Source organism: Esox lucius, chromosome 2, assembly GCF_011004845.1.
Source record: "Esox lucius isolate fEsoLuc1 chromosome 2, fEsoLuc1.pri, whole genome shotgun sequence".
Classification (NCBI taxonomy): Eukaryota; Metazoa; Chordata; class Actinopteri; order Esociformes; family Esocidae; genus Esox; species Esox lucius.
In genome coordinates, this window is record NC_047570.1 from 30,710,336 (window position 1) to 30,733,951 (window position 23,616).

At 45.4% G+C, this 23,616-nt stretch overlaps 1 protein-coding gene across 6 annotated transcripts in view; it reads right to left on the reverse strand.

Annotated features, from left to right (window-relative positions):
• The window catches only part of hipk3b (homeodomain interacting protein kinase 3b), a 57,014-nt gene that overhangs the window by 10,637 nt on the left and 22,761 nt on the right, over positions 1 to 23,616 (reverse strand). For all 6 annotated transcript variants that reach the window (XM_010876499.5, XM_010876489.5, XM_010876464.5 and 3 more), the window contains exons 3-7: positions 10,403 to 10,526; positions 3,019 to 3,138; positions 1,848 to 1,934; positions 937 to 1,121; positions 657 to 819 (exon numbers count right to left, since the gene is read on the reverse strand). In XM_010876499.5, the coding sequence (XP_010874801.3) occupies positions 657 to 819; positions 937 to 1,121; positions 1,848 to 1,934; positions 3,019 to 3,138; positions 10,403 to 10,526 (679 nt within the window). The remainder of the gene's footprint in view (positions 1 to 656; positions 820 to 936; positions 1,122 to 1,847; positions 1,935 to 3,018; positions 3,139 to 10,402; positions 10,527 to 23,616) is intronic.

The following is a 23,616-nucleotide window of genomic DNA, read 5'->3' on the forward strand; positions in this document are numbered from 1 at the left end:
ACATGACATATGAAGCTGACAGTTTAAAAACAAGAAGTAAAGAAAATTGCTCATCCCATTTGATCAACGTATTGTTAACCATGTCTCTCCACAGCAATGTGCCTGCGCGTTTCCATTACATCGCCTCAACGACGTCATGGTGTTGCCACGACAACGAGTGTCAGTGGAACAGGGAACAAGGTGGGTCCAATACATCCCAGTGCAGCCCAACAGAACACAACCACAATACTCCTGTAAATATTCCTGAATGTCTGGATTTGAATTACTATGTGATTAAATTGATAAAAAACTTATTTTAGCAGGGGTCCTGGTAAAATAATTGAATGGTGGCAACAACATCACGGTGACAGCTAGTGTATTTGAATGGTGGAAACGACATCACGGTGACAGCTAGTGTATTTGAATGGTGGCAACGACGTCACGGTGACAGCTAGTGTATTTGAATGGTGGAAACATTGTCACGGTGACAGCTAGTGTATTTGAATGGTGGAAACGACATCACGGTGACAGCTAGTGTATTTGAATGGTGGCAACGACGTCACGGTGACAGCTAGTGTATTTGAACAGAAGAAACTGTCACTGTGACAACTAGTGTATTTGAATAGCGGTGCATGTGAACAGCTAGTCTGTGACATTTGTAGGGTGGAGCTGCTTACTTGAGTGTGGATGGCGGCCATTTTGCTGAAGGGCACGGTCAGGTTAACCGTGGTGGTGGTTGTGGTCACCGGTCTGATGAAGGGGGCCTTGTTCCGGTTGAGCGTGTCGTAAGGGCCAGGGTGAGAACGGGTCACATCCATGATGTGGAAACACGACTTAACACTGTGACAGGGGGATACGGAGACGCCCGTTACTCCAGTCACACTGAACACGAGTGTAAAAGACGTCCCACATTTGCAAAAACATTGACCCGTCCGAAAGCCTGGGAAATAAACTCACTGGTTGCTATGGGGGAAGTCGAGCAGGTGCTGCATGGTTACAAAGGAGTGGCCGAGGGCGTCCGTGGGGACGATTCTGTTCTCCGCGTCGATAAACAACATCCTCTTCAGCAGGCCCACAAACTCTCTACGGTCTGCCTTCTCTGCCAACAAGTCACTACCTTCCAGATTCATCACCAAGTTCACCTGCAGTACACACACAGGTCAGGGCTCAGCAGAATTGGTCCTTGTGGACATCATCCCAATGTTTTGGTGTCCAATTACTCGGAACAATCTCTGGGAGGTATTAATTGGAATATTCAAATCAAGAGGAGAGCCAGATCAAATCAGTCAACTCTGCCTGTGCCTTAATCTACTGAGTTATCCAACCTATTTTGGCCTGTAGAGTCTAAAGGAGACGTCAAATACACAATTCAAGTCAAGGTCTAAACAGGCAGTAGTCTGTTAGCCCGAATAATCAAAAGGACGTTTGGTTTTATTCTGAAAATACCAGATATTTTGCAGCAGTTTTTCAATAGGAAAAGCACCAAACTAAATATTTAGATAAGCATTGCGAGGTAACCATTGTGATCATTTGAAGTTAAAACAATTTGGTATTTTTCCCTTTCTCCAGTATAGTACATCCCTTGTCATCAAAACACCAGCAGGGAGATTTCCAGCTCATGATCTTTTTCAGGGAATTTCCAACTGTGGTTTCACCATTGACATTCAACCTGTTTGCTCAATGCAGAATCTCAGCCCCTCACCAGAACAAAGTCAGAATGTTTTTCCCCCAGCAATGTAAGTTCTAGGTAAATTAGAACTTCCCCTCTCTCAGAACTACTGCTTTATATCAACCAACAATCTTAGTCAAGAAGTGTCAACACAGTAGTCACAACAGCTGAATGTGTAAACTTGTGTAGTATCACTTACGTGCGCTATGTCATCCAAACAGCTGAAGATGTACTTCCTTGCTTCCTTTGACTTCATCCCTGTCTCCGTCTCATGCTCATCGGTCGACTGGACAGAGGGAGGGGACGATTAGGTATCTGAACACTAAGGATTCATAAAATCCGGTTTATGGCTAGGTACAGCTTAGGAATTAATGTGGTCTTCTCATTTGCAGACAGTGCATACCCCATCAGTGTTATTAAATGTGTTCAAAGTGTAAAAAATAATGCATGCTTCTGTGGGCATTTTCTTCTTTGGCGGGTTGGCAGGGGTGATTACGGACCACTCAGTAAGATGGTGTGTGAGATAATATGCGTAAATTAAATCGGTGAAGGGGTTGGTAAAGTGGTTTCGGTGAAGGGTATTTTTTGGTGGAGAGAAAAGGGGTCAGGGCTTGGAACATTTGAGATGGTGGTTCGGTATGCAGTGGCTATTAAAAGTATTTACCCCCTCGGACACTGTTCAACACAAAAAAAGTTTGTCAAAGTGAAATCTTCAAATCATTCTCAACTGATTACAAATATAAAACAGAAAACAGATTTTTTGATTGCATACGTATCTATGCCTTTGCTATGACAATTCTTCACAGTAAACCAATCAGGGTTTGAATAAAATAGAATTTCCAGGGCATTGAATATCCCCCCAGAGCACTGGAAACTCCATTATTATGATAGGGAGAGAACATGACAACTGTGAATCAGTCTAGAATAGGCCCTCCTCAAAAACTGAGTGTCCAGGCTAAAAGGGCACTAGTCAGAGGCCCCCCAAGAGGCCTGTGGCAAATAAATTATTATCTAGGAGTTTGCCAGAAGACCAAGTGGAAGAAGATCTGATGAGACCAAAAACAGAGCTTCTTGTCCTTAACGCCAAGTGCTACGTTTGGCACAAGCCCAACACCTCATTAACACATTATTCCAAGAATACGATCTCTGCCAGGAAGCATGCTGGTGGCAGCATCATGCCATGGGGAAGCTTCAATGTACAGGGCATCAAAAGCGTGCAAATACAATTTTGTGATGACCCAAGTCCAAAAAAAAAAAAAAAATAAATAAATAAATTTTGACTTCATGTTCTAACAAAATTTGGAAAAGACCAAGGGGGGTGTGAATACCTTTGACAGCCTGTGTGTTTTGGTGCTAGAGGACCTTCTTACCTTCAATCGCCATGACGCGTAAGGGGAGTCCGACTCCCTGCAGAAGAACCGCGCAGACTTTGTCCCCACATTCAATAGATGCTCACCAGGCAAACCCTGTGTTTGAGAAATGTAGCGAATCTGTGGCGAGCAGAGAGCGAGAGAGAGAGAGGTCGACACAGACGAGAGCAGGAGAGGGAGAGGAGGGAAAAGGGAAAAATGTGTCAGAAAAGGGCATGCCCCATTTGCCATGTCTGAAAATAGGAAACAAATAGTTCAATATTACTATTTAGTCCCATATTGTTACCACAATAGCATAGTTAGCCTAGCAGGACAGTTTGATTTTTCATTCCAATGATGTCTCTGAACTGTAAAGCTCCCAGTGACCCTCAATACCTACCACTCTCATGCTTGCAGTACCACACCATGGGAATTATTCTATGACTGTATCCTTGGGCATTTTTGGAGTCTTGGGAAAACAGCTTTAAATCAGAGATCAAGCAGGAGCGAGTGAGTATGTGGCTGCATTTGCATATAGCCCTGTTGGTTTATTGTATGTCTTTTAAAGCAATAATATTGGATTAGTATCAGTGGATATAACTTTAATGTCTCAAGAGTCAAGTATGAAGGCTTTGGAAAATACCTCTAAATAGCATCAGTGCAAAAAATGGAAGTCTGCAAGAATAGATAGCATATTTAGTAATTGCGCTAATGCTATTTAGCAATTACACAACTACTGAAAGGCGTCCTTTAAACTGCACATAGAAATCCAAATGTTCTGTGTGCACACAACCACTAGTTCATGTGAGGAAGCAGACAAAAAGCCCCAAAAAGGCCAATATATCCAAAGCCATCCCTTTAAAAGCTCAGGAGTCATTGTGTGTACAGAGATAGCGTTGTCTGGTGATAGGAAGTTTGTCTACCTACAGTAGGAGCCAAACTACTTTTCAAGAACACAATTCATTACATTTTACCAATATCCTTACAAACCTCTGTACACATCAGGGTTAAAATCTCAACCAGAAACACCAGGGACAAAAGATTTACTAAAGTGTGTAGACGTAAAAATGAGGGGAGCATTAAAATGTACGTCTGATTCACATTTTTGGTGCCAAGAGGGACCTTATGAGGGGATCAATCCTGAAAGCAGGTTTGGTTCTTCACAGTTTCATAATTTAAAGAAGTGATGCATGCTGGGATCCTTGTGCAGCAGAGCTTTAAATAAAGAGGAAGAAGTGAGAGCAGGCTGCAGAGAGGCTAGGTGTCTGACATCACACACACTAAGAGCAGGTGAAACACCCACCCAAAACCCAGTGATGCCCAGAAATATCTCCCGTGGTGGAGAAATGGTGGACGAGAGGCTAACGGAGAGGAACCAGGGTTATGTTTGTATTTGGCGTTATGGTCACACCTTCGCCCTGAAAAGGTTTAACGCATCAATACATTTAAGATGAACCAACTCAAATCAACTGGGGCCTGGAGACCCATCGTCGCTGCACCGCTCCCTCTGAATAAACAACCAGTCAGCACAGCCCTCAGCGCTCGATACAACAAGTTCTTTCCCATGGCCTTCCCTGGCCCGGCAGAGTCAGACACACCATGAAGACCCAAGGCCTGTCTGCCGACGTGTTTGTTTACCGCGATGTGTCCCCGGCCGTCGGTCTCCTGCATAGAACCACCCAGACAAACAGAGTGAGACGGTTTTTCCCCCCCCTTCTCTGCCTTTCTCTGGATGGAACGGCAAGGGAAATGTCTCCCATGTGACTTGGGAACCGGGGAAGGAGAAAAAATGTCAAACATCTCAGAGATAAGCAGCCTGGAAATGAGCACGGAGAAGAAAAACAGATGAGGGCGGGAAGAAGCCAGGATGTGTGTGCAGGGTCCCTTTACATGTTATTGGACCCCACGTTCCATTCCGTACGCCATCTCTACTAGCCTCACTGTGTGTGTGTGTGTGTGTGTGTGTGTGTGTGTGTGTGTGTGTGTGTGTGTGTGTGTGTGTGTGTGTGAGAGAGTGAGCGTTTGGGCTGCGTTCATTTAACTGTGGGCGACACGCCAGGGCAAAAATCGCTGCCGCCACGCAAAAATAAATATTTCTGCCGAGGCACACACTTGAAGAGGCTACAACAATCTACAGTTTCCTTTTTCTCCAGAAACAAAGCAAGTACTTCATGTAAGAAAAAATATTAAATCACCCCAAGCTGCCCTAACCGCTAAGCATAAGTTGTATTCATTATGTTTATGCAAGATTCTAACTACATAAAAGAAAACATTTTGGGATGTAGTTAATGATTAACATTCCATGCCTCAGTCTGTTTATTTAGACCCATTATGTTGCATCAGTTGGATTTCATGTGATAAAAAAACATGGACGACAATATGCGTTAAATTATTTTAGACACTGAACAACTTTTTTTATTATTCTTTTAGAAAATTCTTTCAGGAGTAGAAAGTCCTTTTAAAAACACACCAGCACTGATATTCTCAGTTCTTCTATAAAAAAGGATGCCCGTGGAGGTCTCCAGGACCCCTAAAGTCCTTTCCCCAAAGGCAACGTGCGTGCGTGCCGGATGCATGAATGTGCATGCACTGTGTGTATATTTATCTGCACGGGAGGGCAGCAGACTGAAGCTGAGGGAGCAGACTCCATTCCTTTGACTTGCATCATGACTCTAATCTCATCTTGTTGCCATGAGGGCTGGACATGATCATTAGGGCCAAGCAGGAGCATACCTCACCCTCTGTGACTGTAAACTCAGCTCTCCTCATAAAACCCCCGGGCACCCGCTCCAAACCGGGTGAACGCTCCAGCGCTCTGCCTCTCACTCCCTCTTATTCAGCTGACGAAGCGAGGTTAATAAGTAGGTAGCATTCCATCACAGGACGAACCACGGCAGGACTGAAATAACATCTTTACGGTAATATTCGCCTCCACCTGCACGGCACTGTGTGAGTAAAGGAAACGCTTGTGTGTGTGTGTGTGTGAGCAAAATTCCGACGACGACGACTAGGATTCAAAACAATCCACTACACAAAATTCTAGCCCAGCAATCTTTGGCCTGAGAGAGAGATGGAATATAGTCTAGGGGGGGGGGGAGGGGGTTTAGGGACATCCCCACAGCCCTAGGATATCGCACCCGATTAAAGTTGCTGAAACAATCGCCACAAGACCTGCGTGGAAGGTGAGAGATGGCGGACTGAGGAGGAGGCGCGATTGGCCGGCAAGGGAATGGAGGGAGGCACAAGGAGGAGAGTTATAAATACATTCTGCTGTGTTGGGTGGAACTAAACCCCACTCGGGGGGAGGGGGGGGGGGGTCGGCTCCTTTGGCTCCTGGGCCCATGGCAACACCCCAGACCCTTCAGAGGGAGGTAACGGGGAGAGTTCTCCATAGGTCAAAAGGTGCAAGACATGGATTAAAATACAGTCATGGGTGCAGGGGGAGCATCTCCTTATAATCAGACCCAACTCTACTTCCCCCATAAATCACTTTTACTGTTCTCTTTTGCCTCCATACGCAATCCTTCTCTCCAATCTAACTCAGTCTCATACCACCTTTATAATCTCTATCCCTGTTCCTCGCTTCACTCCCATTTCCCCTGCCTTACTGTGATCCGTGTATCAAGTGTTCACATCTCCCCCGGAGTTAGCCCGGTCGTTGGTTGTCTGTGTTGAGCGTAATGTGGATTGTGTTAGACTCCAGGTCTTTTCCATCCTACAGCACAGTGTTCTAAACCCAGGTCTTTTCCATCCTACAGCGCAATGTTCTAAACCCAGGTCTTTTCCATCCTACAGCACAGTGTTCTAAACCCAGGTGTTTTCCATCCTACAGCGCAATGTTCTAAACCCAGGTGTTTTCCATCCTACAGCGCAATGTTCTAAACCCAGGTGTTTTCCATCCTACAGCGCAATGTTCTAAACCCAGGTCTTTTCCATCCTACAGCACAGTGTTCTAAACCCAGGTCTTTTCCATCCTATAGCACAGTGTTCTAAACCCAGGTCTTTTCCATCCTACAGCACAGTGTTCTAAACCCAGGTGTTTTCCATCCTACAGCGCAGTGTTCTAAACCCAGGTGTTTTCCATCCTACAGCGCAATGTTCTAAACCCAGGTGTTTTCCATCCTACAGCAGTGTTCTAAACCCAGGTCTTTTCCATCCTACAGCACAGTGTTCTAAACCCAGGTGTTTTCCATCCTACAGCACAGTGTTCTAAACCCAGGTGTTTTCCATCCTACAGCGCAATGTTCTAAACCCAGGTCTTTTCCATCCTACAGCAGTGTTCTAAACCCAGGTCTTTTCCATCCTACAGCAGTGTTCTAAACCCAGGTCTTTTCCATCCTACAGCACAGTGTTCTAAACCCAGGTGTTTTCCATCCTACAGCGCAATGTTCTAAACCCAGGTCTTTTCCATCCTACAGCAGTGTTCTAAACCCAGGTCTTTTCCATCCTACAGCACAGTGTTCTAAACCCAGGTGTTTTCCATCCTACAGCACAGTGTTCTAAACCCAGGTCTTTTCCATCCTACAGCGCAATGTTCTAAACCCAGGTCTTTTCCATCCTACAGCACAGTGTTCTAAACCCAGGTCTTTTCCATCCTACAGCGCAATGTTCTAAACCCAGGTCTTTTCCATCCTACAGCGCAATGTTCTAAACCCAGGTCTTTTCCATCCTACAGCACAGTGTTCTAAACCCAAGTCTTTTCCATCCTACAGCACAGTGTTCTAAACTCAGGTGTTTTTCATCTTACAGTTCAGTGTGGTCCATCTTTTTAAAATGTGTTCAGTGCTTTTATTTTTATAAAATGTTAAAAACATATTTATTACGCTCTCTCGTCTCTCTGAAGTAGACATATAGTAAACAACATTAGATATATAGCAGAACCAAATTACAATAAATCTACTGTACAATCTACAATCCCCAGCATACAGGCACCCAAGTATCTTGATAATGGTACTGGAGTCCCTGGCCAATCCCGGCTCTGATATAAAGTGCTGCTGTGCTCAAGTCAAATCTCCTTCGGTGGTGTTGATTTATCCCTCCTGCCTCCAGTCCCAGAGCAGAGGGTGTGACAAATTATGCCGGGGCAGTAAAAAGACTCTGGCGAGGACGCAATCCATCTGCAAGAGGAAGCTTAGCAGGGGTAATGCAGTGTATGCAGGGGCAGTGTATGCAGGGGCAATGTACGCGGGGGTAATGTATGACAGAGGGCTGGGCCTGCCGGGGCAGCTGTGGACGGGCACGCTGGACAGGAGGACACAGTAAGCCCTACATCCCTCTAACGCAGACACTTCTCAGGGCTCCGCTGGGGAGGGCATCCATCACCACCAACCTGCTACGCCATCAGTCACAGAGGAATGACGTCCACCGTGCTGGCTGACAGCCGCCCACCACCGGAGAGTCCTCCCTCAGGACAGACAACGGGGAAGTAATCTGGGCCTTTGGCTGCCTGTCACTCCCCCTCCTCCCCCAGTCTCACTTCCCTCTCAACACAGTGCATTTACTTGCCCCCTGCCGGGAATGTCATTTAGTTCCTTATCAGTGTCTCCCAGCCCATCGTCTCTTTGGCAATCTCTCCCTTATTCCCACTCTGGCGGCCCCAGTCTGTACCAGTCTTTAAACACATTCCTCTCGTCCTTCCCAGTTTCTTCCTTCTCCACAGGTCACAGCAGGAAAATAATGACAGGGCTATAGAGTGGGAGGTGGAAGTCAAAGCCACACACACACACACACACACACACACACACACACACACACACACACACACACACACACACACACACACACACACACACACACACACACACACACACACACACACACACACACACACACACACACACACACACACACACACACACACACACACGGAGTGGTGACTGCCTATAGGCAGACCTGGTTTTCCCACAGTACAGTAGGGGTGGCCAATCTCAGCGGAGAACGGATGCCAGGGGATGAGAGAGGATGAATACATTCGTCACACACTGGAGAAGTATTTCTAGTTTTTAAAACACGATACACTACCACCTTAAATAACTTTAAACAGAGCACAAGAATCAAATACACGCAAGCCAACTTCTCCCACCTGTGAAGATGCACTATTATCTTTTGTTGACTTTTGTTAAAAAAAAAAAAAAACATTGGCCAATCCTGTAACAGGCCAAATAAGGCCAGTCTGTGAAGGTGATAAGGGGAGAGGGACAGGAGTAGGGCTGGGCATCAACAACCGGTGAAACATTTTCAAGAACCGTGGATTCGAAAAGACACGGGCATTTAGATTCTGCTTCGGTTCCTAAATTTTGCATTTCAGTCGCACAATTTACAGGCCATAAAAGTAGCACTTATCTGCCTGCACTGGCTACATGGAGTGCCGACCTAACGTAACGTCATTTCACCAAGTACGTCAACAAAGCAAGCCCATGAGAACAGAGAAGAGACACTTCTGTCTACATCCTGGACCACAGCAAACGCTTGAAAGTTTGACTTAGCTTCACACATTTATTTAATGACACATTTTTTTAATGCAAGGGAGGAAGCACTTCCAAAAGATGTAACATTTCCTTCAACACAGCATGACTTTGAAGGAACACCAATTTCAATGTGTTGCCGTCTCCCAGTTCCAGCCACAATAACGCCCAAGATACAGCTAATAGTAGCAACGTCTCATGCTCAGGTACACAAAACACATTAGCGCTGTCAATCTCCCTCTACAACACTATTCAAATTTCGTTCCTTATTATTTTTTAAATCGGAGTTATATTAGAATAACAATCCTCAAATTTAGCAAATAGATTTGTCACTTAGACATTAATAGCAACCACAAGATAGCCAAGATAGCTAACATACAGACACAGACTGGCGGCAAACAAACTTTGCTAGCTAGCTAAAGTGAGCATACTATTCTAACATAAATGGACACCAAGCTAGCTAGTTCACTATAATACATATAATTATTATCATCACAATATTACTTATAGCCAACCAACTGGTCTTTGGGTAAATTCATGTGATCTACCCAGCTGGCTCATAATATCTTACTTTAAAACTAGAAAGCCCACTTATCACAGTAACATTAACTTAGAGAACGGAGAGAATGGAGCAGAGGGATACATGACGTTGTCTAGCATCCCTCGGCTCCATTCTCTCCGGTCTCTCTCCATTCTCTAACACTGATGAGCTGACATTTTTATATTATTTACTTAAATAGATTGGGTTTGTTATAGTTTTTCCTGATCTTTCCTTGTAAGAAAAACTATATTTTCCCAAACCACGCTGCTCTAGAAAAGGCGTGGAGCACATTGGAGTATGAAGAGGAAGACAAAGGAGCGTAGAGTACTTCCCATGACTAGGAGGGTACTTCCACCCTTAGTGGAGGAGAGAATGGACAGTCCTGAAGAGACATTTATACCTGGTCATACTCCAGGGCCCCGGGGTAGAGGGGCCAGCCCAGGAAGAGTTCAGCCATCACACAGCCCAGGGACCACATGTCGATGGCCTCACAGAAGGGCAGGCCCAGGATGATCTCCGGAGCCCTGGGAACAGACACACGGTCACAACGGCAAAGTGGTTAGCATACAGGTTTACAATCACATGATGACCGAGCCTTAACCACAACAAACTAATAGCAAACTGATTAGATCCAGACCGGTTTTCCAGCAGCAGAATTAAGCATGGCAAGTAAGCTATAAAGTCAGGTCATCCTGTTATCTTAGAGTTGCCAAGTGACCCACTTGCCAGAATTGCTGATGAGCCAGCTTGGGGCCACTGGATCACCCACAGGCTAAATGTATCCTATATATAAATAATGGGGGGCCAATCATTTTGGCTCCAAGACCACATCAGGATTCTTTTTGATTCAGCATAGGGGTGCACTTGTTTTTTTTGTTCTTACAAACCCTTTAAAATGATACATTTCCTGCAGTTTTAGAATGAAAACCTCTGACGGACCATGTCGTTTCCCCTCCCTGGGTCAGGTCAGCTTCGGTTACCCACCAGCCTCAGCCAGTAGGTTATTGGGTCAGTCAGGCTGGGGGGTCAGGGAGAAACCTGGACAAGGACAACCAGGAAGTACGGGACTTCTATGGGGTCACTAAGTGCTAGATCATCGTAACGCCGGGTAACCCCATGGTGTTAATCCCATTAAACAGTAGGCCTAATACTGCACGTTGTCAGACGTGAGGCTCGCCATGACGCAGCCCCATCAGAGAGGATCTTGTTAAGACAGACCGACAGCTCCTCAGAACACTCAAGAACAAGAAAACCTACTGGGCAGGACCAAACCGCCAGGAGCAGAAAAGGTTATTTCACAATGGGCAATTGTAGACCTATGTGCTTTGTGACTACGGGCAAAGTATATCTGTGAAAACATCCAACGTGAACAGTATTTTCAAATCGGCCTGTGGGAAGACTCGTGAATCACAGCAATCCTAAAGAAAAATGCAGTGTAGTGGTTGTCAGTACAGTACAATTATAAAAACAAACATGGTGGAAGCTGCAATAAGTATATTTGGAATGTAGGTCTGGAACAGCATTTGGTGAAACAACTTTAAGGTGGTCCTAGCAGTGCGATCATGCCCTGAAAAAAAGACACCTTGGTCCAAACATTGTCCAACTAGGTCGTTGCTTGTAAAAACATTTTCATTACATAGTTTCAAACAACTGGTTTACAGTAACACAGCAAGAAGATATATCTCAGCAGAGACTTAATGGCCAAAACTAACTCAAGAAAACAAAACAATTTATCATGTCATTTCATTTAGCTATACCTATACAGCAACACCCACTTTATTGTCCTGTAATATTTTCTTTTCACAAAATGCTGTCATCTGTAAGTTGGTAGATGGGTCCCTCATGAAAATTTAGCTTAAAAGACTGACATGCCCATGTGGTGGTAATAACTTCTTACATCAGTACCCCAATCAGATATATATTGTCCTACAACAACATTGATTATCTCAGCAAAATGGTGTCTGGGAAGGCAGAGGTGGAGATCGGCCATTCCCCTCAGTCTGTGGAGATCCGCGGAGAAAAGAGCCAGATATAAGACACATTTCCTTCACACTAAATGTATACAAATCTAAAGATGAGTGAGGGATTGCGGCAACTCTAGTATATAGCTTGACAGGCTTACAGCTCTTCGCGGCTGGCCAAACAGGGCAAGGGCAATCCTGAGCTGTTCATATTAAGCTTTATCTTACCGGACCTAACAGAAGAGGAACCCTGGCGTTATGTCACAGAGCCGTACGTGGCGGCCAGTGGACGGATATGGCTGATGCGCCGGCAACAGCTGCCAAGGGCAACAACCACAGGGACACAAAAGAGGACCTAGGTCGTCATAAGAGGACTCTCAGGCCACACTATCTATTAATACGAGCCAGTCTCAGCCTACTGGAGGGTGAGGGGATGAGACTAGACATGTACAGTATTAATACGAGCCAGGCTCAGCCTACAGGAGGGTGAGGGGATGAGACTAGACATGTACAGTATTAATACGAGCCAGGCTCAGCCTACTGGAGGGTGAGGGGATGAGACTAGACATGTACAGTATTAATACGAGCCAGGCTCAGCCTACTGGAGGGTGAGGGGATGAGACTAGACATGTACAGTATTAATACGAGCCAGGCTCAGCCTACTGGAGGGTGAGGGGATGAGACTAGACATGTACAGTATTAATACGAGCCAGGCTCAGCCTACAGGAGGCTGGGGGGGATGAGACTAGACATGTACAGTATTAATACGAGCCAGGCTCAGCCTACAGGAGGCTGGGGGGGGTGAGACTTGTACAGTATTAATACGAGCCAGGCTCAGCCTACAGGAGGCTGGGGGGGATGAGACTTGTACAGTATTAATACGAGCCAGGCTCAGCCTACAGGAGGCTGGGGGGGGATGAGACTTGACATGTACAGTATTAATACGAGCCAGGCTCAGCCTACTGGAGGCTGGGGGGGATGAGACATGTACAGCATTAATACGAGCCAGTCTCAGCCTACTGGAGTGTGAGGGGATGAGACTTGACATGTACAGTAATAGAAACACACAAAGACGACAGTGGGAGCCTGAATAGAGTAACTACATTTCAACTGACTTCATGCTTATCTTCCCAGCTGCCCGGCCTGCCAGTCCGCAGACCCTTCAACTTAAATATCTGGGTTTGATTTACACGGTCTGTGACGTGCAACACAGCCTACACGTCCAGTAGGAGGAAAAAACAGCAAGCCAGTACTTCCCCTACAATTACATAGGCGGTTCCCCTAGCTCTTCCCCCGAACATGAAACCAAACCGGTCTCTGTTGGTTTCAAATGAATGCTGCCGTGTTTGCAGGCCTTAAAACTAGCTTTGGGACTTCGCACCGCGTCTAGAGGGAAAACCATCCAGAGTGTGACGTTACGCGGCATGTCACAGAAACTAGGCTATTCTTATCCAGGCCTTAAAATACACCCTGCCTTTGCAGGAGGTCCATCAACACCTTGGTGGCGTGAGGTAGGGATGGCGACATGGAACCGGTCATTCTGAGCCCGGATCGGACACTTCTTTCAGATTACCACAATCTGTTTAACTAATCATACACCCCGGGGCCGTAATTTTCGTTCCACAGCCAGCCACGCTCAATAATGACTGACCGACTGACTGAAAGCCAGTTCACCACCTATAGTTTGGAGAATGAGAGGGGAGACGCTTCCATTCAAAGCAGAAGTTAAAACGGTAGATACAAAGGTAATGTGAAAATGAAAGGCTCAAGTTGCTACTGGACTGCAAGCGAGAAGGAACAAAGGGAAAACAGACATCAAAAAGGAAAATATAAAAGAGTCAGAAATAAATAAATAAAAAAGACAGTCAGAGAGAAAGTCAGAAGAAAGGGAAGGACAGAAAGACCGAAACAAATAAATCTGGGCTCTCTGATCCAGCCTGGGTCAGATGAGCAGTTGCTGGTAGCCACAGGTCTCCTGTCAAATCTATTTTCTGTCCTCAGGGTGTGACGTGCAAAACAGGGCCGGGGGCACATGGCCAATGAAGGCCCTTTGAGGAGCACACGGGCCCTGAGAACACATGCCAACCACCCCCCAAGGACACAAGCCACCACACGATTCGCATAATGTTAACCATTTTACAATTTTTGTCACGATGGACAACCACCTAATAGCAATTAAATGAAATGTGTAAGAGCATATGGTAGATATTTGTTTCTGCAGAATAACCTGCATTAAAAAGTAGGCAAAATTAATATCGGCCCCAATAGAGACACACAAATATCAGAATACCTTACAAACCCTGCTTAGAAATAATCCCTGGAAAGTATTCTGAGTCACCGGTTACCTTATTTCTCAACAACAACCCAAAATACATAAGAAGCAGCTGAGGTCACAACAGAGATCCCTCAGAAAAATCCTCTAGCATTACTCAGGAACAGAAACCCTCAACAGGACCTCAGTCAACAACGAAGCCCTAACTCCAAAAACAGCGTTATTTAGATTCAGCATGACTTAACGCCTAAGGGGACCGAAAGAGATGATCGGGAAACTGGGAACCACATGTAGGTGCATTTTAGCAAAGTCGCACAGACCACATTGAATTATCCTTTAACAGGTCAAGGTAAGACAAATTGGCGTATTCAACAGTTTTTGCTGTTTTGGAATGGAAAACCTACAGGAGGACAGTAGTGAGGACGCTTGTTCTGACAACAAACGAGCATGTCCACATTCAGCCGTGCTGGGTGAAGCCCATCCAAGAACACGGCCGGTTTGGCTGAAGACGGTGACAGAGGAGTCAGACATGTTGAGGCAGACATGAGGCGACTGTCTGCCTCGATGAAGCTAACGCATGGCTGCCCTCTCTCACACCCCGGCTGCTAATAGTGGACCGGGGCTACCAGAAGCCCTTCTCACCTCCCCTGCGACTCCCAGAACAGACTAATGTGTTCCTAATGGCGTTTACTGTCTGACTGGCACTTGGATGGCAAAAGACTCAGACGCGCGAGCAACACGCCCCAGAATCAGCCCAATCACACAGCCCAATCACACTGGGCCCAATCACTCCTGGAGTTCGAGATGAAACTCACCAGTGGGCATGTCTAGTTAAGGCACAGCCATTTGAAGCTCTGAAGGGGGAGTTTAAGCTCTCTTGAACATTGGCATGAGGGTTGATGGACAACCTCCGGAGTCTGGAGTTATGTTTAGCACATGGGGAGTTATGAAACTTTACCAGAAATGAACTGAAAAATTACTTTCAAAATATTGTTCCTGAGTATAGAGGTTTGGTGATTGAGATTGCTTTGGAAAATACTGAGACAAACATCAAGCGGTTTGGGATTTTCGATCAGGGAGGGAATGGTTGAAGACAAACATCAGAGTATTACATAAAGATTATCCACAGATCAGCTTCCTAGCCAAATAACTGTGGACTTTCGAAAAGAACAGGATTGGACTGCGATGACAGCACCAATAGGAATTCCCAAAAAAAATTACAGAAAAAGACACGTGAAAACTTTTAAACTTTAGCAGCCAAGAAAGTAGACTCACATCTGCTTCTCATACTTATAGTCTAATCTGGGCAGGCCTCACCAGAAGAAACTACTGAGCACACCACTTCAGAGGAGCAAAGACTGAGAGAATACGGAAAAGTCTCAGGACACAGCGGAGAGAACCAGGTGTATAGTTGGAAGTGAGAACCAGGCGTAGTCTTCTGACACTAATGTGCTTCCAACAGGCTGACAATGGATATATGGGACAACGAAACACCTCTCAGGAAAGTCCATCAAGCCCAGATAGTGTGAAATGTCAGCAAGCTCAAAGGTAGCTTCCAGAATAGAATGTGTTTTACTGATAAGCAGCTACAGTACAGTTGGCATTGAGAAGGTTGTCAGTCATAACATACAGCGCAAGGCACTCTGAGGATTTTTTTAACTATGATATTTTTCTAGAAAAGACCACGGTTGACGATGGATTCCGTAAAATTTACTTTAATCACACACTACTTTTGAGTGATCCCCCACTCTTGAGAAAAGCAAGGAGTTTCAAGATCATAAGTCTTGTCTCAAACTGCTTCTAGAAAACTCTACAGAATCAATTGAGTCATTCCAATGAAACAGGGCGGTAGATACAGTGGGCTATAAAGTGGAACAAATAGCAGTACCAAACCAAGTATAACAGAAGGCAAGTCTAGAGTAACATGCAGTGGAGTCTGGCAGTGACATGGTTTGGCTTGTAAACCTGGAAAAGCCATAGAAAAAGCCATTTGTTAGAATCAAACTGCCTTTAAGCTTATACTGTGTCTCAGTTCTTTGCCTGTTCCCCTGTTCACCACAACTGCTGCCAAACCAACTCGTTTCCTGGTCACTGAGTTCACAGAGACCTCTGTTACATCAGACACCAAGTCCTCTCCAGTCCCTGCCCTATATCTCACACTCCCCCCTTACTCCTCTCCCCTCTAGTTTCCCTCCATCGCTTTGTCACTTCTCACCATCTTTCCCTATCATCCATCCTTCTCGGTCCCTCGTCCCCACCGGGAGAAAGCACTGGGCAGAGGCATAGGTGAGTTATGGCTTGCGGTAAATGAGGAAAACATTTTTAAAAAAATCTGCAAACATTGTGAAGGGCCGGATACCACATAACGTGGGGATTGGGATCCCTGTGGTGACCTTGGTCTTGGGAAGGAGTCCCAGAAACCCAGGAAAAGAGCAGGGTTGTCCCCACCCACATCTGCTAGGCTGATATCCCATTAAGGCCAGGCTCTACCCCAGAGCAGCTAGTGGAGTAAACACTGACTAGCACAACTTTTTCAACCAGAGAGCCATATCCAAGAGCTAAAAGAGCTGGAAGATCAAAGAGGAAAAGGAAAAGTACAAACAGAATCACCACTGGCATGAGTTTTGACAGCGTGACTCATTTGACGCAGCTGGGAATGCCATTGCTCTAAGTTGTCAACATACACCATAAAGTGTCTGTCGAAAGCCTTCACCTCCTTGGATCCTTCCATATTGTACTGTTACAACATGAAATTATAATGATTTAACAATTTTTCACACAAATAAAGTGAAAAGTGACATGCAATGCAAATTGTTGTAAATTTATCACAAATATAAAACAAAGCCATTGATTGTACAGGTAGTCAATATTTGGTAGAGACAACTGTGGCAGCATTTACAGCCATGAGTCTATTTGGATGCTGCATATCTGAACCCAGCACTTTTTTTAAATTATTTGAGGGACACTGCAAATATGATTTACAAGTAGTGGGCACAGAGACACTGTCCTGCTTTGACCAGGGCAGAAATCCCACGCGGGTAGTGGAAAATGAAAATTCCAACTGAAATCCCACCGGAAAATGAAAATTCACGTTGCGATACCCCAAGTGAGAGAAATGTACAGGTCCACTTGATAGTCAAGGCAGGGTACCAGTGATTGACATTACATTTACTGGATCAATTCTGAATTATACTTCAGTGTCAGCAAGGAAAGCCAGTAAAGTTACCCAAGGAAACCGTCACTTAAGCTATGCGCTATTACCTATCCGGAGTCAGTCTGCAAACACACATGAAAACAATATTCCACAATAGCATAAACGATACACGGAATGTTTTGTTCTTCGCCACTTAGAAGAACCAACACATGTAATCAAAATATCCTCTGCAGATACAGACATACAGTGCTGTTTCTAAGCTACTTTCTAAGCTACTGTAGAACAAAGTTGTAACGCATAGAAAATGTATAGGCATTTTTTTTTTGATGGCCATGGTCTTACACACTTCAGAAATAGGCCTGTGACCCAGGCTGCGTGTATCCTGGAGAGCCGGCTGTTGAGTGACGTCCAACCCCCCCCCACACCCCCACCCCCCCCACCAGGGAACAAGGCTCGATGAGCGGAGAGGTGACGGATTTCCACAGGTACACTTAGAAACTCAAAATAACCCTGCGTCATTCTAGCTACACAGCCTTGATACAAACACTGAGCCGCTGTTATTGGAGAGCTCAACACACTGACCGATTGGCTGAAGTCTGGCCCAATGAGAGGAAGAATGGAACACTGCTGCATGCATGTCCCTTCCAGGAACTGAAATTCCACACACCCTTGTTGCATTCTGAATTATTAACTGAAACACAGAGCAGGCTCAGATCAACGCTGACGTAGCCTTTGCACATAGCTAACCACAAACACACACGGAAAAGGATATTAAAAACAAATACATTTTGGATCAGGGGACGTCACAACAATCAGGAAATAGGCCCAAACAGAAAACGTGTCAAATACTGAAGCAGCACATGTGAAACCAAAGCCCAAAATTATTATTGTAAGTACGCTTTGCTCAATACGCAGAAAACACTGCACCCAACGTCAGACTGGCTGAAGGAAAAACCAATCCATTTCTCAAACTATCAAAATACAGCCTCTGGCAAAGACATTCTCACTTCTACTGTAAAGGTAAGCTTACAGGTTCTCGAAAAATAATGCATGATCATTATATGACGATGACCTTTGCTGACAAGAACACCCATTCAAAACAGACTAAATAATGACACGAATTGCAGTCCGGGAAGGTGCGTTAACTTTCCTCCACCACCTCAAGAAACTCCGGTCAGCAATAAATCAATCCATATCCTTAGCATTTTTCACCTTGTTTTAGTTAGGGCCCCTATGAACATGACACAACCTAAAGGGAATAAAGGTTTGTTTGACAGATCGGCGTCTCGAAATGCCATCCCCAACAGGCCGGGACAAGTGGCAGGAGGAAGACATGGCCAAAGCACATCTGCTTTTCTTCAGAAGCCAACACGTTGCACACTCCAACAGAGATTCCTTGATTCGTGATCTTTCACACTTTGTACACCTGCAGGCTGACAGTTTTTCTTCTGTCCACTGAAAAAGCACCACACACTTATAATAATAATAACAGAACAACATTTCCTAAGGTGTACATAATTAAAAGAAGCCCCATTTAAGGAGAATTTTCACTTTCTCTGGTAGGACGATTAGGTAGCCATGTTCTCAACTGCACTCCACCCATCCATCCCTCACACCACCCTCACCCTGTCACAGCCCAACCCCCCTCCACATCATCCGCGATATTTACAGCCTGCCTTGCTTCGCTGCCCAAGCCAAAACAATTTAATTAAATCAAAACCCACAAAAAACCCAAAGGCATGCAGAGGCATCAGAGTTAAATATCCCCCTGTCTAGCGGAGATAGGAGGCTAGTTAATTGCCCATTCGGTTTTTGCAGGAGATCCACGGGTCCAACAAGACTTGAACTGTCAGCAGTGCCCTCTACCATCTTCGGAGAAGAAAGAGCGAAAACGCAGGGCAGTTTCAGCTGGACGCTTTAACCAAACCGTTCAGTGTTAAACTGAAATATGTTTGGCAGCAGTATTAAAACAGCGTTACATTGACCTTTCAGATACACAACGCGGAGCACGTTTGCAGGGCAGCCATCCGTATCGGTGGGTGAAGAACGGGCCGGGGGCTCCTGCCGTCAGCCGAGCTATGTGGACGGGGGACAATTCACGGAGAGTCTGACTTAGCACAGCACTCTGCTTTTGGCTTGTATTAGTGGAAGCACCGGCCACCCGATGACACCCAAAACACCCCAAACACGTTCTACGCAGACCTCAACACGGGCCTGCGTTCAGACGCAAATAGTGTTGGGAAAGGAGTTCTCAGACTCCTTTCGCTGGACAAGGCCAAAGAGACTTGGCACACAGCACTTCTTGCTGCCTAAACATTGTTTATGCAAGTCACCACATCAAATCAATTGACAGGCAGCCAGAAGGGAAACCAGAAGGGGATGTCGAGCTAAACTGACAGAGCTGTGTCACACTGCAGACACTTAAATTAAGGCCCTACAATTTAAAATGACTATACAATGGCCCGCTCTTTATTCTTATCACTTCAAAAAAGCAGTGAATAGGTGAGCTCTATTAGCAACGTGCATAGGGTGTTAGCCATTTAATCCAGCCACACCCTACATTCATTTAAGAATTGGGATGGTGGCCTGATCACCAGGTAAGTCAAAGTCCAGCCCTCCCAGTTGGCAAAGTGGTCTGAGGCACTCCATCATGGCACGAAGCAGAGTTTCATCTAAACTGGCACTGTTAATGTTTCTCACAGTGTAGCCCACGCCATTAACACATGGCAATCTCTCCGTGTTATAGCCTAACTAGACAACAGGCTGCAAGGGCCTGTGGAAACGTGTTGATTTGAATGAAAAATGAGGCATAAGAGGTGAACTTAAGGCTCGTTTTGGAGAACCGACTGAGTAACACAGAACAAAAAGACACGCTCATTATTCTGCCTTTTCTGCTCTATAGCTCGTATGCGTGTTCAGTCTGGTCTCGTTTCTGTGCAAGTCTATTCATTGACGACGGGCCCCGCACGAAGGACGGTGCAAAAGACTGCAAGCCAAGTTGTGGCAAGACGCTGCATTCCATAGTGAGGTAAGAGTTTTACTGCACTAAGCTGCCCTGCCCTCCTTCCTTGTCATGGCCGCCGCGACACACAAGCAGCCAGGGACTTGCAAGCCTGCGAAGCTAAGTGACCGTTAGTTGCGTGAGCGCATCGTCACATGCGTTCACTGACCCACGTGACGGCCTGGTTAGACCAAGGGGTGGAAAACAGCAGAATGGCTTGGTGCGTATGACAAAGGCCTGAAGGCAATCTTCAGTTCCTCCAAATCAGTTCGTTTTTATTTTTTTTGCAACGAGACAGGGCTGTAGATGGGACATTTAGGAAGGGGGACAAAAGTTAATACAGCAAAAAAATATAAAAAACGCCCCTTCAGCACTTCAAGACCAGGGGATAAAATTTATTGGGATATTAAATGGTCCTACATTTTACATTCGAGCCAGTTAGTAGGGTACATCAACAGTACATTCATTTTAAAACTGATAGGTGGGACAACCACACAACCCAGTAAAATATATTTACTCAAGGCTGTATTTATCTCTGCCAGAGAGCTCGGTCATCATCATCATTTCGGTTCAGCTGATTAGGGCAAAATCAAACTCAGCTACGATGAGCCAAGTAAGAGATGAACGAGTCAGTAAAATCCCATGCACCAATGCTGAGAAACAGACTGTTCTGAATACATCGGTTTTCTGTCTTTGGATCTTGTTTAGTGACAATCAGGGATCCCTGCATTACTGATGTTCATGGAAGGACCATGACCTGCAAAAACAACAGAACAAGAAGGGAATAGCTGTCCTTTCTATTTTTAACAGAAAGAAGAATTGTAACTTCTGAATCTTCCACAATTATCTAGTGAGTATCAATGCAATTTTGACTCTCATGGCCTTTATCAGAACGCTGCAGTTTGCCTCCTGTTGTTTGAGCGTGAACATAGATGCCAAAACGATGCCTTGAAAACAAGGCCATGGCAACATAAAATTGTCCAACACCCGACCTAGACAACAAGTGTCCTTCAAAACAAGCTTCCGATCATCATCATCATCATCATCATCAAGGCAGCTTGAGCAGATGATCGAAGGACAGGGCTTGTCTGGACATTTCATTTCCTCCAATTATTTCACAACTCAAATTCAAACTCAGACAAGTACCCTACCCGGCACGGCATTCAATAACAAACAGAAAGCCAAGTACGCACGGCCAAAAACAACCCTGTAGCTTTTTGGGGATTTCATGAAGCAGGGAAGCCAAAAGACAGAACCAGCACCCAGGGAGAGGGGGGAATCCTTAGATGGGACAGTCTCAGCTGTAGCAAAGGGACATGCTTTTAGCGCAACAATAAATTAGCATAGAGGATAAATGTTCCTTGTTCTCCCTTGTAGGACACGATGTGATTGGCTATTTTTGCTCCGCTGCTAACAGCACCTCTCAGGCTAAGGGCCAGCCTTGATGAATGATTGATGAGCTTGCTTTTCAAAACGGAAACACAGAGGTATAATGTTACCTGAGGAAGGAGATCGGCCTAATAGGCCCGAGTGCTACCAAACAACACCTAGCAACACAGGAGGCCCACTAAAACACATCCACAAACAAACACGACTACACAGTCCGAAGCTCTAGACAGGCCTTCCGCTTAAGGAGCCGTGACCATAGCCATTAAAAAACAGAGCCTGGCGACGCCCATGTCACACGACATACAGTGGCACTAGCGCATTACGGTTATAAATTTTTTTTTGCAAATACCAAATCACTAATGCAATTTGCCATCATCTCTTATTCAACATCTAGCCTAGATGATATCTTACTAAGTTGAATTCCATGTCTGGATTATTGCCATTTGATTTCAGAAGCCAGTTCTAAATGGACCCCAAAAACAAACAGTGCCTAATGATGGCGTCACCTGCACCAACCAAATCTTCCTAGCGAGGGATGTAGGATTCAAAGAGGTGCGTGGCGAGTGTCCTCCATCGTTATCCCAAAAACCAATATTAATAATAAAACCTGTATTTTCATCACCCTGCCCTAGATTCTTGCACATCCACACAATGTCAATCAAAACAAACACTTTGCACTGCCAACACCAACATAACAAAAGTTGTCTGCAGTAGACTTTGGAATAGAGCACAGTACACACCAGTTTAATGAGTAGGGTTAGCACGCAGCAGATAAGCTGCTGGCCTTAAAGGCAGCACTCAGCATGGCATCCAAGTTGAGCCAACCCAGACACCACAAAGAGACAACAAACAAGGGCCAGCCCTTGGCTACTGAGGTTTGTGTTCAGAGGTTTATTTCAAAAGTGCATATCCCGTTTTAATAAATTTCTACATAAATCGCTACAGGCAATAAAAATAAAAAAAAAGAACTGCATAAAATTTAGGGGAATAAAAGATGCAGAGCAAAAACAACAAAAAAAAAATGGAGAAACATAGCAGTAGACCAAATCAACTGCTGACTCAAAGCAATTAGAACCTCTTTAATATGATGTTTAGCAGTTTTCCCAACGCAGAGGCTCGTAAAAGAGAGACACGAGAGGCCTGATGAAGACAGGACCTGGGGGCGTTGGCTGAGGCGTAATTAAGGGAACATTCTCGTGCCTCGCCGGCATCTGGGCTTCAATTTGAAGACTCCAATTACGAGGTTCAGCCAGAACAACAAACAGGCCTCAGTCTGGAGAAGAGAGCAGAGGGAAAAAGGCGGTTTTATACTCAAGCCCAGCGAGGAGAAATTCTAAACTAATTAAAAACGCCACAACCAAAACGGTTTCAGAGGGGAGGTGACCAAAAGCGGCGTGAATCATGTCTGAAAGCCCAGGCAAACGTCCTGAACGCGAGAGAGCAAGTGGGTGAAGAAACCACACTGACTCACAACAGACGCAGGCCTTCTGCGGCCTCCTGTGCGTACACACACACACCCACACAACACGCCACACGCAGACAGCAAAAACAGCTGACGTTGGAGCTGGCTGACCTTGAACCGTTGAGTGCCGTCGCTCTCTTGTGTTTCACCCGGACCTTATTCTGCACAGGCTGCCAGCGAGCTTCACCATCTATAGATGTCGAACGGCACTGGCCACCCTCCCATCTGCTATTTTAAGCAGCTTCTCCACCCCGATCCCTCCATGCTCCTCCCTCCGTATGTTGAGGGGGACCTCTAACCGGAGGCAGTGACCGCAAGGGGGGCCAGGATCGTTAGAAGGGGCCCTGGATAAGTCGGTCTACTAAATGTACAAAT